This window comes from Thalia democratica, chromosome 6 (assembly GCF_965202585.1).
Source record: "Thalia democratica chromosome 6, ktThaDemo2.hap1.1, whole genome shotgun sequence".
In the NCBI taxonomy this organism is placed as follows: domain Eukaryota; kingdom Metazoa; phylum Chordata; class Thaliacea; order Salpida; family Salpidae; genus Thalia; species Thalia democratica.
Genome location: NC_139170.1, coordinates 39318064 through 39333838, shown reverse-complemented (window position 1 = coordinate 39333838; position 15775 = coordinate 39318064). Strand labels below are relative to the sequence as shown.

General features: G+C 28.4%; 1 protein-coding gene across 1 annotated transcript; it reads left to right on the top strand.

Annotated features, from left to right (window-relative positions):
• The first annotated feature begins 2781 nt into the window (after nt 1-2781).
• On the top strand, nt 2782-13077 carry LOC145837999 (cytoplasmic 60S subunit biogenesis factor ZNF622-like). Its single transcript, XM_082945514.1, has 10 exons — nt 2782-2968; nt 5255-5444; nt 6142-6262; nt 6629-6792; nt 7102-7174; nt 9077-9288; nt 11123-11276; nt 11612-11767; nt 12072-12187; nt 12716-13077. The coding sequence occupies exons 1-10, from the start codon at nt 2798-2800 to the stop codon at nt 12850-12852; spliced, it is 1494 nt and encodes a 497-aa protein (XP_082801640.1). The 5' UTR covers nt 2782-2797; the 3' UTR covers nt 12853-13077.
• The last annotated feature ends 2698 nt before the right edge of the window (nt 13078-15775 follow it).

Here is a 15775-nt window from a genome sequence, read left to right as displayed (position 1 = left end):
TTGTTGTTTAATAACTTTTTTTACTAGTTAGGATAAGTAAATGTTTAATTAACATATGTTTACTATTTACAGTACTGAAATAGCTGAAAGTATTTTCAAAAGGGCTTATGATAACCATCAGTATATAGTTTTATGTAAAGTGTTATATGTTATAACTTGATATATATATTAATTATTTGTAAGTTGTATACTAAAAGTTATATTTTGAAATTCTTATAAGTAACCTTAACAATCTTGATATTCTTGAGATTATAGTATACATTTTGTATGTGATATATAGAGAAGTTTTTTTTTGCATCCTATACTTTTTAGTTTAAAAAGCTTGAAATTGAATTCACTTATCAGTTGTAATTTACAAAGTTTGCTAGGGTTAAAATTCACATTTAAACCTATGATTTGGATGTGTTAAGGTTTTAGTAAGATGAAGTAAAAATATTAAATTTTTTGCTAAAATAATATTGCACCCCCAAAATCACAAATTGATCTTTTAACATAAATAGTAATAAAGTGACTTACGCATGTCATAGACTTATAATTTATAACTTTAATAAAAAATTAAAACTCTTCCTTGATATATTTAGAAAATTCTGTTTGAAGAAATTTTTAAAAAATTAAAAAAAAAAGTTAAATATAAAAAATATTTATTTTTTAATTTTTTAAAAATTTCTTCTGACAGAAGTTTCTAAATATATCAAGAAACATTCCTGAAAATTTGAGGTAGTTATCTCAAAAAACGTAGGAGGAGATAAATTTTTAGTGATTTCTAGTTATTTTCCGTTTAAGTTTGCGCCTCCCATAAGGAACCTATTGTTGCCTCCGACTTTGACCGGTTATATCTCAAAAATTATTTTGAATTTTTTAAATCTGTAAAAAGCATCTTGTAGCTTAGTAAAAACTATATAAAATAAGATCAAAAACCAAAAAAAAGGGTGTTTACCCCCCATTCTCTTAACAATAAGAGATTAAATTAGAATTTTGAAAGAAATATGACTGTGTTAAATAATGAGAGTTTAAAACACAAATAGATAATACAGCACACTTGCCCTATATATGAATAAACAAATTTTAATATAGACACCACACCATTTCTTAATTGTAAACAAATGCATAATTATAAATTGAATTTGCTTAGTAGAACAGAATATAAATGTTAACTATCAAATAAGTCACATATAAATAAAGATTAAGATAAAATTTTCTTATTATCAAAATTAGTAAAAAATTTTTAAAAGTTTTATTATCATATATAAATTTAAATTCATATTTTTTAATATATGTATAGTTTTATCTTTTGTTTACATATTATAAATAAAGTAAACAAATTGTTTAAAGTGAGAAAGTTGCCAGTCTAACTAAAAGCAATATCAAAAAACAGCTATTATAGTAAGTATAAGGTATATTTGGTACCTCTTGTATCTTTACAATCTCTCTATTTTTACGCACTTTTTCTGTGGACACAATGTGCGTAAATAAGCGAGAGGTTACTGTACATTAAATAATATTGTAAAATAAAATGCACTGTATCATTTAGTTTTAACACTTAACATCACTGCAAAATGAGTGATACTTTAATAAACAGTACTATAGAATAATTTTAATACATAATTGATAAATTCTTTTGAAGTACCTTTTGGAAATAATTAAGTAAATATAATGGGTAGGTGTCAAATTTTTACGAGCAGAAAAATTGCACAAGGGGACTGAATTACAAGAAGATACCTTTTGCACAAGCGTACAATTTTGCACGGAGTATTCAGTAGCACATGATGGATTTGACAAACAAAACTCTCCAAATCCATATTATCTACCTGTTTTGAGATCAAAAACTTGGGCGGCATGGAGATACATCTTGTTAAGAATTTTACAACACAGCTCAAAACATTAGATTTAACAACTGAACTTGATTTAGAATGTATTTTATACCTTTATTAGCATGCAATTGAAATGACAATTGACTTGACAATCTGTCCACATTTGACATTCAAAATACAAGAAATTAAAAGTAAAAACAGCACAAGAATTGCAGAACATTAAAGAAAAGTACCATTTTACAGACAAAGTTTGCATATTTTAATTACGGCATCATAATTTATCTGAAGTAGTTGAGATGTCTTTAAATATATGTCTATAAATATAAGCTTTCATATAAGATATAGATTAGAAGTCTAGGACTTGTGTAAGTGCCTTTGTTACTAATTATGTTGGAAAGTCATTAAGTATGTGATTTTGGATATTTTTTTGGTAAATTTTTAGTTTTTTCCTTACATTCATTTTACTGATGCTTAAACACATTTGAATCATATGTTTAAATGAGTCCTGCAAACATCATTCAAGTACTCCCTACCCTTAGTTTTGCTTACTGTTTTCTGTTTCAATTTCCAATGCTGTAAGCCAAGTTTTTCCAAACTCAATTTCAAAATGACCTCTTTGTCAAAAATTTAAAATGAAATTTGCCGGTTTACAAAATAATATCTGTTCACTTTTTTGCTCTAAAACTTAAATAGCAACTTGATATCCAACTTTTGGAAATTCTTGTTAAAATCTTACATCAGGCTAAAATATTGTAAAGCAAGTTATGAAGTATAAAGTTATATGACTGCCAAAAGTTTAAAAACTTTTCCCTATTTGCGCCTCTATTAGTTATTGCCCGACTTACTAAAATCACTAAAAAAAAAGGTAATACCTCCCCAATTGTTTTACCCTGCTTTGATATCAATACCTATTAAGTCACAAATATCATAAAATACTTATAGCTACAAATATAGTTTTTAACCTTTCCAGATTAGTAATAATTAAAATGTCAGTGATAACCTGCATATCGTGTCACCTGAGGTTCGACAGTTACGAGTTCCAGCGCGACCACTACAAGAGCGACTGGCACAAGTACAATCTGAGAAGGAAAATCGCAGAGCTCCCGCCCGTCACGCAGGAGGCTTTCCAGTCGAGAGAAAACCAGAAGATTGTGAAAGTTTGTTTCTTTATATTGGTAGTTAAGAAATACAGATGTGCTGCAGTAATTTGTAGCACTTCTTTTTATTTTGAATTTATTTTTTCTAACACTACAATGTATTTTACTTAACCTTTCTCTGTACTTTTATTTACTTTATATGATATTTTTGGTTTGTTATATGGTTTTTAAAACATTGTAAAATTTAATGTAAATAGGTTTTGTATATATTTTTAATTCAAGTTGTGATTTTCAATGCTTTTAAGTGAAACCGTGCAAAACCTATGAATGACTATAAAAAATCAAAATAGCTACAGAGACTATGAGTTTTCATTATAAATAGTTATATTCAGCAAAGTGAAAGTGTGTTTAAATAAAGAATTGCAGTTTAACTTGTTATCTTACTGTTACCCAAAACATTGTAAAAGTAATATAACTTTATATTTTTATAAAAGTTACTTATGATTAGTGATGTACCGGACCCACAATTTCGGGTCCGGCCGGACCCAGATCCGGACTTTTTTTCAAATTAGAATCCGGCCGGATCCGGACTTTTTTTTCAAATTAGAGTCCGGCCGGATCCAAATATCAGACAAAAATGGCAATATCCGGCCGGACCCGGATAGTGAGTCTGGTACATCACTAGAATAAACTAGCCTGAGTCAGAATGAGGTTTTTAAAAACTGAAAAAAAAAAAAGAATTTTAATCTAATAATAAGTAGAACAGCTAGCCACAAGGTTTACAAATTTAGGTGTTATTTACAATTAAAATCTGAAATCAAGTTCTTGAACAAAATACACTAGAAAATTACAAAATATTGAAAACTGGATCAGCTCAAACTCATTCAGAATCTAACAAAAAACTAGCCTGAGTTTTTATAAAAAACTAAACTAGCCTGAGGCAGTCCAACATTTTCTAAAATTCCCAAAAAATTTCAAATTAGCAGGGTTGCCACTGTTTAAGTCAATAAAACTAGCTAGAGTGAGTATAAACAAGCCTGAGTCAGAATAAGGTTTTTAAAAACTGAAAAAATTACTTTACTCTAATAATCAGTAGAACAGCTAGCAAAGGTTGACAACTTGGTAGTAAAGTTGTGGACTGATTGTGGTACACTTAACTTATTAGTACTACCCATCATAATTAAATCCTACCTTATTTAATTAATATCTAACAAATACTAAATTCTAACTTAGACTACTTTCTATAATCAGACACGACAGTTTTGAGTGATGAATCTTTTATATAAAACACAACAAAAAATACTAGCATATACAAAATTATTAATTACTTTGGTAACACTTTAAAAACTGGAAGCTATTTAAATCTATATCAAAAGAATAAAAAACAATAAACTAAAAACTAAATAAAACTTTTAGTAAACAAGAGAATGTAAAATTTTTAATTAACTATTAAACTATAAACCTGGCTTAAATATTTAAACAATTAAACACCTGTTGAAATATTCACTTTTAAAACAAAACACTACTTACAATAAGCATTCACAAAAACGTTCAAGATATTTTGTTGCTTCACGCTACACACCAAACTAACTGCTTACATATAAACTGCCTGTCATGTTCTGATGTTTTCTTGCATCAGTATTTAGTTTGAAACATTTCGTCATATGGTTCTCATTGGCTCGTACATTCAACCGTATTAACTCTAAATATTGTCTGAGCTCAACTTTAAACAATAAATAATGCAAGTATTCATTCCAAAGTTTTCAATTTTACAATATATGTAAAGAGTTGCATTTCATGAAATGTTTATTTCATAGTTTAAATGTAAACAAATGTAAATTAGTCACGTGTACAAAATGAGCCAATCACAGTAGGTGTTTAATTTTAACTGACGAAAATGACTCTTATTAATTTACACAGGGTTCGTTTTTGAGAAAATACTTTTCAGTATGCTCGTTTTTACTAACTAGATCCGGGTCCGGCCGGATCTCTGTTAGGATCCGGCCGGACCCGGATCTGGACTTTTTTTCAAATTAGAATCCTGCCGGAACTGGACCCGGACTTTATTTTCAAATTAGAATGCGGCCGGAACCGGATCCGGACTTTTTTTTCAAATTAGAATCCGGCCGGATCCGGATATCAGACAAAAATGGCAATATCCGGCCGGACCCGGATAGTGAGTCCGGTACATCATTACTTATGATATCATTTCTTATGATAATTTACAAAATACTATATTTATAAATTATATATTTTTAAAAGCCCATTGTTACCCAAAAGCTAGTAATTATAAATGTTATTAAATAATATTGAATAAATTTTAGTTATCTTGCTATTTTTATCCAGGAAAAACAAGAAAGTGAAGCCACTGAAATCAAAGCACTGAATTGCCAGCTCTGCCGCAAAAGTTTCAAGTCATTCAACGCTCACAAATCCCACCTGCAGTCTAAAAAACACAAGGAGGCTGAAAAGAAGAAGTTAGCCAAAGTTCAGCAGCAAGTAGAACAGGAAAACCTCTTAATTGAAAAAGATGAAGGTTTGTTTGCTTATTTTTCTAGCATTTTTTATGTTTTGTTTATGTTTCTGAATAAAAACAAAGTATTCTAGTGTTATATTTAACACTTTTAATTAACTGCTTTGATTTTTATAACTGCTTAACATTTTGGTGTTTTTAATTATTAGGTTGTTTGAATTTTTTTTTGCTGATTGTCTCGTTCAAATATTTAGATTTTAGTTCGGGTTTACTGTTTTTAATATAATTAGTTTTTTATATGATTGTTTTTGTCGTAATATCAAGTCTTAAACTTTCTATTTCTAGTAATAATAACAAATCATCTTTTTTAAATATATTTTTTCAATATGTTTTTTCAAATAAAAATGTAATAACTATTGGAAATATAACATATGGGTTTACTGTTTTTAATATAGTTTTTTCTTTTATAATTAATATCAAGTCTCTAAATTTCTGTCTAAAAGTAATAAAAACAAATCATTTGTGTCTAATATATATTTTCAATATGTATTTTCAAATAAAAATGTCATAACTATTGGAAATATAACACATGAGTTGTTTTTTAACGTATTAATTTCTTTTTAGAATGAGATAAGTTGCAATAGTAATTAAAAAAACAGACATATAAAACTTAGAATCATAATTAAAAACATTTCAAATAAAAAATATTTAGTCAATAAATGGAGCTGTACTTATGTGTTGTTACATTTTTTATAAACAGACGATGAAGAGGCTTTTGAAAAAGAAGAAAAGGCAATCGCCAAAGCAATTGCAGAAGAGAGAAAAAGTTTAAGCATCCCGGCCATTGTTAAAGGAAATAAATCGGGGCATTCAAAGGACAGGTAGTTGTTAAATCTAAAAAAATATAAACCGTTTTAGAAGAATAACAACAAATACTATAACTATTTTATTGTAAATCTAACCAAACATCAATTTTAAGTACTTAATAACCAAATAGGTTGTTAAAAAGTTTTATGCCTTACGGTATATTAAAATCAAATAGAAGTCAGATAGTTAGAAGTGTTTAAAGTCAAGGCATTATTAATTGCAAAATGTTAGAAAAGAACTTTGTTAGCAAACTGTTAAGAAATATTAAAATTCACAAGACCTCTAGCATATCCTGAAAACAGTATAGTAACTTTATATGAAGTTACAAGCACTTAACATCAGTTTCCATGTAATGCAAACAACCATGTTTTCAACAACAGGGCGAGAAAGCTGGAACTTCGCAAGGAGCTGTGGTACAAGAAGCAGATGAAGCTGGGCAAGAACGAGGATGCGATCGTGGAGGAGGAAGAAGAAGATGAAGATGAAGATGAGGATTGGGAAGAATGTTCGAGTGATGAGGATATCACCGATGATGAGAGCATCGGTTAATTGGCTATAATGTTTTTCTGTGTTTTTGTTTTTAAACTTTGTGATGTTTCCGTTTCTAACTTATACTGTAGTTGAAAAGGTAAAGTAGAATTAGTTTTATTACAAAATATTAATTTAGTAGATATTATTTACTTTGAAGTTTTCAAATGTTTTTAATAATATCGAGTTAAAATAATTTCCTTTTCAGCTAATTTAATAATTTATTTATACAAATTTTTTTTGTAGGTTAGAGCTAACCTTTAGAAGCTTTAAACTTTATTAACAAAGTTTAAGCAATATTAACTAATTGTTTTTATTTATTTAGCTGACAGTGAAACCAAGTCTGTGGGAGAATCAGTTACTTCAGCTACCTCCAGTGTTTCCGGAATATTGAGCAGGTTTTATTTTTTAATGTTTTTAATTTGTTGATATTTATGTACTCTTATTAGCTATATATTTATTTTTTTCTAACATACTCTTTTTGGTAATAAATATTATGTAAGTAAAAATTTTATGTAGAAGCTGATTATTTTATTTTATTGGCATAAATTAATTATAATATATAAATTATTAAACCTAAATACAACTTTATAAGTTACAAAGTTAAAGTTTTGAAATAAAATTAAAATTGTTACAATTGTATAAAAAACCTAATGTAATAGTAATTTTTAGTGTCATGAACATTATTCAATATAACTATTTTTTAAGTTGTACAATTAATTTTGTGTATCACTAAAGAAATTGTTACATAGTTAATGCTGTGAAAACTACATTATAAATTTGTGTTTTAAGTTTTTATAAACAACCCAAAGATCAATAAAATAAAAGCACATATGCATTATCTAAATGCTTTTGTTCATGACTTTGAGCTAATTTTAAGCTGTTTGTTTTAGCCTACTCAATTACTAGTTTACTATTTTTTATTGTACTTTTTGAGTCCTTAAATGTTGTTCTGTCAAATATTTTCATAACTTTAAAATTAAGCTAAATAACATCAAAAATTTTTGTTTGTAGATTGGTTTTAATAGGATTTACTGAAAGAATATTTGTATTTATATACCATTTGCAACTTATTATTAACAGATTACTCATTTTGTTTTATACTTTATTTCACAAAGCTTTTCAAAAATACACTAGTTCCATTTTCAAGTTGTAAATGTTAAATGAAATTTGAAAAATTTTTTGGTTACTCAAAAGTTTAAAAATAGCTTTAAATCATGACGTATGAATAAATTCAAATAAATACAAAATTAGCAAGTAAAACTAAAGTAAAGGTATGTTTATTAATAAATTGTTAATAATATTGTTTTTCCATTTAATGCTATTTGCGTATTTAACTTAGGTCGCTCTTTCTCAATCAATATTGATTCCAGTCTGTAGAGTTCGCTTTGTTTACACAGTTTTGTGTTATTAGGTTTTTGAAATGTCTCCATCTTAATTGTAAAAATTAAAGTCATTTCAACTTAATATTTTTTACTGTTTTGTGCGTTTAAAACCTACAATATTTTTTAGTGAAATTGTTTTTTCATATTACTAAGCTGAAGTACTAAATTAAGAAGCTCGTTAATTATCTCCATCTATAAAATGAAGGTAAAGCCACATCGTAACTTTTCTACTTTTTGTTGTAAGGTCATATCAGGCAGTTTTCCATCTCAACAGTACAAACATTTGAGATTATATCCAAAAACATCTTTTATTATTACATTCTCTATTATTTATAAGTTTTAACACAGGATGAAACACGACAGCAACGCGAATATAAACAGTTGTAGGGTCGTTTCAAGCTCTTTTAAATGTACATATAAATGTTTCCTTTACTGAATATACTTTGATTTTTTCCCTTAGTAGTAAAATCTATCATTTAACACATAACAGTAAAACTATTATAAAACAACGTCACCACAGGATGAAGTACGAATATGTTTTGATTTTTTTACTTTATCAGTAAGCAAGTATCAAAATCTTCAAGGATCATACATAAGATCATTGTAGCTAAGATTTTATTTTCTGTTAATTACAGTTTAAACTCATTAATTTTTATAACTCAAACGATATAAATACTAATAACATTATCAATAAAAAGCAACGTCACCATGTTTTGTTATTATATCATCTGTTATCTTATAAACGTCACCGCAGGATGAAGTGCGACAGCGACGCGAACATAAGCAGTTGTAGGGTCGTTTCGAGCTCTTTTAAGTTCACTAACAATTTTTAATTTATTGAGTATATTTTGATTTCTTTTTTCACCTCAGTAGTAAAACTAACAGTAAAATTATTATGAAACAACGTCACCACAGGATGAAGTACGACAGCGATGCTGACGTGGCGTCGGTGGGATCGGCGGATGTTCGCACTGAGCAGCACGAGATCGGGTTGCAGGAGTGCCTGTTCTCAGGGAGGTTGTTCAACAGCGTTGAGGACAAGGTGGTGTACATGACGCGGAAGCACTCATTCTTCATACCCGAGCTGGAGTACGTATCGAACCTGGAAGGACTGCTTCAGTACCTAGGTTCGATTTTAAATGGATTGGTGTTGCCAGGGTTGTCATAAAAACCCGGAATCCTGGAATTTGAGACATTAAAAAAAACTAGGAATTTTGAACAAAAATCACTAGAATACCTAGAATTTTTAACAAATTAAAGATATTAAGTATTAAAATTTTGATTTGACTCAAAAAATCTATCATACAGAAAAATACATGATATTTTTTGTTATCATCAATTTTTTTTTTAATTCAAAAACACATTTAAAATAGCTTTTCAGTGTATCTTTTCAATGCTGTTATACTACTCAGCTCATTTTTAAACCTTAAACTAACCTCTTAACTAAAAAATAGACCGATAAACGTGTGCTTTTTAAAATCTGATGAAATTCAGAAAACTTGCAATAAAAAAAAAAAAATATTAATGCTGTGTTATGAATCATCAAGTTATTTAAGTTGTGTTATTTTAATATGCTCAAGTTATTGTTTGTTTTGTGTAGATATTATTCAGTAAATCCTATTTGCTTGTGATCACTTATTAAGATACTTGTATGTTTCTCTGTTAAGTAAAATATTAAAATAAATTAAAATAGTTTATTGTAACTTTTTTTTACAAACTACAAGCTTATATATAAAAGTTTGTATTTTATATTATCAACTTTAGTGTCTAGAGATGTTAATATAATAATTCTTGTCAAATTCAATGAAGCAGAATAGAATTAACTTGTGTAACAAGAAAAAAAGGCAAAACTATATTATCAGGATACAATATATATTTATTTATCAGGATACATGGTAGGAGCGTATAACATGTGTATTTTTATTGGATTACAATATAAAAGTATGTAACATGTATATTTTTATCAGTATACAAGATAGAAGTGTGTAACATTTGTATTTTTATCAGGATACAAGATATTAGTGTGTAACATTTATATTTTTATCAGAATACAAGATTGGAGTGTGTAAGATGTGTATTTTTATCAGGATACAAGATTGGAGTGTGTAACATTTGTATTTTTATCAGGATACAAGATAGAAGTGTGTAACATTTGTATTTTCACAGGATACAAGATAGTAGTATGTAACATTTGTATTTTTATCAAGATACAAGATAGTAGTGTGTAACATGTGTATTTTTATCAGGATACTAGATAGTAGTGTGTAACATGTGTATTTTTATCAGGATACAAGATATTTGTGTGTAACATGTGTATTTTTATCAGGATACAAGATAGTGTGTAACATGTGTATTTTTTATCAGGATACAAGATAGTGTGTAACATGTGTATTTTTATCAGGATACAAGATAGGAGTTGGTAACATTTGTATTTTTATCAGGATACAAGATAGTAGTGTGTAACATGTGTATTTTTATCAGGATTCAAGATAGTAGTGTGTAACATGTGTATTTTTATCAGGATACAAGATTGGAGTGTGTAACATTTGTATTTTTATCAGGATACAAGATAGGAGTGTGTAACATGTGTATTTTTATCAGGATACAAGATAGGAGTGTGTAACATTTGTAATTTTATCAGGATACAAGATAGGAGTGTGTAACATGTGTATTTTTATCAGGATTCAAGATAGTAGTGTGTAACATGTGTATTTTTATCAGGATACAAGATAGGAGTGTGTAACATATGTATTTTTATCAGGATACAAGATAGGAGTGTGTAACATGTGTATTTTTATCAGGATACAAGATAGGAGTGTGTAACATTTGTAATTTTATCAGGATACAAGATAGGAGTGTGTAACATGTGTATTTTTATCAGGATTCAAGATAGTAGTGTGTAACATGTGTATTTTTATCAGGATACAAGATAGGAGTGTGTAACATATGTATTTTTATCAGGATACAAGATAGGAGTGTGTAACATGTGTATTTGGTGCAACAAAACTTTCACTTCGCTGGCTGCTGTGAGGAAACACATGCAAGATATGGGCCACTGCAGAATGATGGTAGAAGGCGATGCTTTCTTGGAATACTGTGATTTCTACGACTTCTCGTGAGTTATATTTTATTGAGTGAATTGTATTGCATAAAGTATACAAATAGTAACTAATGTTGTAAAGTTATTAATTCAGTATTTTAACCTTTTTTTTGTATAACTACAGATGAAGTTTGTATAGTTTTGTAGCTTGTAAAACATTAAATTATTTACTTAGAAAATACATTAATATATTGATTTTATAATAAAAGTATATTTCACATAAAAACGGCTCATATTCCAATTGGACCTTTCTTAAATACTCTCTCCCACAACTTTATTGTATTAAATACCCGGCTGAAGTACGAAATACATGTAGAAACAATTTGATCACGTGACAATTAAACTCGCAGGTCGACGTACGAGGACGACGGCGTGGATCCGGACCAGCAGCTGATGGAAGTGGACGATGACGTGGTGAACGATGACGTAGCCAACGAACACGCCAACGAGGAGTACGAGAGGGTGCTGCCGTCGGGCGCCATCATCGGCAACAGGAAATTGATGAGGTAGTAGCGAAGTTTCGCTCTTAAAGTAAAGTGTATACATAGATATAAGTGGCGGGAAAACACCTGATAGGTATTTAATGTGAAAAGATGTCAGGTGATTTATCTAAAGTTAAGAACTTCACCGTCGTTTATTTTGGGGTATTTTTTTAAAGCCCGTTTAAAAAATTAAACCTAGTTTTTTGGTTTTAGAAAGAGCGTAACATGTATTCTGTAAACAGATGTCAGTGATTTTTCCTTCTAAGATCTCATCTAAGACTTAGATTTGAAGTTTGTTTCAAAATAACTTGCAATGAAAAATTTCCAGGTACTACAAGCAGAGTTTCCCTACTGTGGACCGCGGATTAGCCAATAGAAATTCCGCAATCGGCAAGGTTCTTTCAACTTTCCGCTCCATGGGTTACCAGAAGATGACCGTTGCAAGTCAGTTTCGTTTTTAATATAAAGTTTGAAAAAGTTAAATTAGTTATAGTGTTATCAGTGAGGTATTTGGTTTATAATAAAGAAAAAAAATGTTTAATGATAAAAATTAAGCTTATTATTTTACTTTTAAAACTTTAAAGAGAATAAGTATGTTGTTTATATGAAATAGCATTTAAAATTGTCTGGTAATTTTTGAATAACCAAGGTAATGTGTAAACGGTTATCTATAGTTAATTCTAAGCTCTATAAATGGTTTATGTATCACATTATTTGTTAAAGTTGACGACTTCGCTTCTTTGGGGGCGGTTTTAGCTATCAGGGGGCAGTATTTAATAAGGCGGCGAAAAACTGATTAGTGATTATCTAGTAAAGTGGCTATATATAGTTATATATATAAAACAGTGTTGATTTTTTATTTGTGTCAAGTAGCCTGCAAGAATAATACTATACAGGAAACCCTGATATAAATAAATATGAAATTAACAATTGAAAGTTCATATCAATTATCAAACAATCATGTTATTGCAGCGCAAAACTCAGTAGTGAAGAGGTTCCACCGTGACGTGAAGTTCGTGCAAAATTTGAAGAAGAAGCATTTGGAGAAGCTGGGCACCAAAAACAACAAGACCATGATGACCCATTTCAGGCCCCAGGTTTTCTTCTAAACAACACGCTTTCAATATGGGGGAATTCCAGGAAATATTCAATATTTTTGTTTTGTTTCCTCCGTTTTTTTTTGTGTTTAGATTAAATTATGTTATGTAGAAAAGTTTATATAAGGTATATTAGAGTATTGCCTTGGTATTTGATTATGTTTTAAAACTTTTAAAGAGTTTTGAAAATGGTTTAAAAAATTTTAACTAAATTTCTTTAACTAAAATATATACTAGTCTGGCAAGAAAAGCTGATATTAGTCGTTATTATTTTATAGAAAAAAAAAGTTAACATTGTTATATTAGTTTAAACTTATTTTTTGTTGTATTTATCTTTTACGAAAGAGTAAAGCTTCTAAAATGTTTAGTACAATATGAAAATATTTTAAATGTTTGTAAATATTTAGTCAATGAATTTAGTTGAACTTACAATAAACTCTATACATTCAAAACATAATTGTTTTATTTGTATATTCTAAATTAAAACCACTAAATAGTTTAATTTAGCACTTAATTAATTTAATTTTCATGATAAAAACGTTTTTTGAATTATCAAAAAGTTTTTATTAAAGGGTGTTGTTAATATGCTGTAAGTAAATTATATTAGACAAAAAATGGTTATCGTTTATTATTAAACTAAAAATAGTAATGCAACGAAATCTGTATAACTGAATATTTAATAAAAACATCTTTAATCTTTTAGGTTCTTGAAAAACTAAATTCAGTTAAGATTTGTAAAAAATTTTTTTGTTCTCTTAATAGTTCTATGTTTAGCTAACCGGTTCTCATAGTTTTATACATAATTTATTGATGTATTTGATAGTCGAAAATTAAGACATTTTTTTTAGCTTCACAAACGAAATCTAAATGGTTTTTATTTGGATCAACTTTGTCTTCTAAAAAAATTAGCCACTGGAATATTTTACTAGAAACTCTTATTAAGACTATACGTATCGCTAGTCGTTCAACTTTATGTACCTGGGTAAAAGAACCAACTGCTATTCTATGTCAATTTTACAGTTTGTAATATTTGTCTATCAAATATGAGTATATTCTACAAGTAACTAACTGCTAACACATGGTACATAAACAAGAATCTATTTGAATAAGAAATGAAAGTTATTATTCTTTGATAAACGGAAGATCTCTTCAAAGCGTTTGTATAAGACTGAGATGGATTTTTTTAATGGTTTTAACTATTTTTTGTTTTTTTATCTAAAATTCAATCCTGTCCGGTCTTTGAAATCAAAAGAGGAAGACTATCTTTATCCCATTTTAATTTCTAAACAATTTTAACAGACAAAATATTTAATTTGTAAAGCATTTTGATTGATACTTATTATTAAGTAAGTATAATTTATTATATAAGCTTTCTAGATATGGGTAGTGTGCAATCTATTGGTTGAACCAAAACATAAAACTTATTCAAAAGTAAAGTGGTGGAATAAAGTAACTTTAAAGCTTTTATTTATAAAAAGAATAGTTTTTTAGCTGTAATTTATAAAACAAACAAAATTGTTGTGTGAAGTTTGATGTTGTATTAAGTATGCTTTCTGCAAGTAAATACACGTTTGTTTACTCGCTGACTGGCGAGTTGAAAACTACTGTAAAACAAAGAAAGAATTTAAGGTACTATTTTAAGTCAACTAGTTTAGACAACTAGTGGATTTTACAATAGGCAATTTTTTAAAACTTTATTCTATAATGATTGTGTATATAAGCTTTAACAACGTTTTTGCTAGGTGTTTGTTACCGTTTTTTGGCCGTAACTTAATATTGCAAACACCTATTTATCCGGAACCGCTCAGTTCCAACTCGTGGTCTTTTCCCACCCGCGCACAATTTCCACCCGATCGAATCCTAGAACCACTTACCGACCAAGGGTTAGGGGTAACAGTGACAGTAAAAAAAGTTTTAGGTCGGAATTGTGCGCGGGTGGGATTTGTTAGCATACCCTACATATCACCCTATACAAAATGTTATTAAAGTGAAGTAGAAGTTAAACTTTTTTAAACTTATATTTGATGAGCTGAATGGGTAACTAATGTAGTTTTTCGATTGATTTAAAGTTTACTTAAAGTTAAATACAGTAGACTACCGCTTAAGTACGCACTTTTTTGGTACGCACCCCGCCTTAAGTACGCACTTATCCTGAAAGTCAAAAAAATGCTAATTTTATTTTTATTCAAAAACTTTCAGAACATCTGCAAAAGAAAGCCTAATTTTAATGTAACATAATAAAAAACTAGTCAACCACAAAAACTAGTTACAAATTTTATAAAGTAAAAATAAACATATAAAAAGAAACAACAACAACAAAAAACTAAAGTAAAAAAAAAATTAATGAGCATCTTATCATTTTGCACTTATACTATAAATGTTTCTACTGATATAAAATTTCTTACAAAAACAGTCCTGAAACGTTTTTCTTTCAAATAAGAAAAAAATCAAACACTTTTTAGCTAATGGAAAATTATAATAAATGTATTACACTTTCTAAATTAAATATTTAATAAAAATCTCAGCTATAAAAAACAAAAGTAGGTTTATTCTAAACCGAAACAATTTAGCAAATAACAGAAAAATGGTTTTAAGTAAAAAATAAAACTAAACTTAGCTTGACTAGCAATCTATTCAGAATAAAAAATAAATCTTGGCTCTATTTCATCATGTCAAAAAATGTGAGCTAAATTTCATATTATACTATGTCGCCAAAAAGTACGCACTACCTGTGCTAAGTACGCACTTTTTGGTCGGGTTCAATTTGCGTACTTAAGCGGTAGTCTACTGTACTCAAAACTACTAATAAAGTCAGCTAAGTCGATTCATTAGAACACTAAAAATATAATTTCGTTATAAAAAACAATAAAAAAGATTATTTTTAGGATTTAAAGTTGCTACAGTAATTTAAAAATTAAATACGTTAGCACAAATA

Bases quoted from the DNA above. Each gene is read 5' to 3' on its own strand.
- LOC145837999 (XM_082945514.1), top strand. From the start codon at position 2,798: ATGTCAGTGATAACCTGCATATCGTGTCACCTGAGGTTCGACAGTTAC. The intron at 5,445-6,141 runs GTTTGTTTGCTT...TTTTATAAACAG, and splicing joins CTTAATTGAAAAAGATGAAG to ACGATGAAGAGGCTTTTGAA. The intron at 12,188-12,715 runs GTCAGTTTCGTT...ATGTTATTGCAG, and splicing joins CCAGAAGATGACCGTTGCAA to CGCAAAACTCAGTAGTGAAG.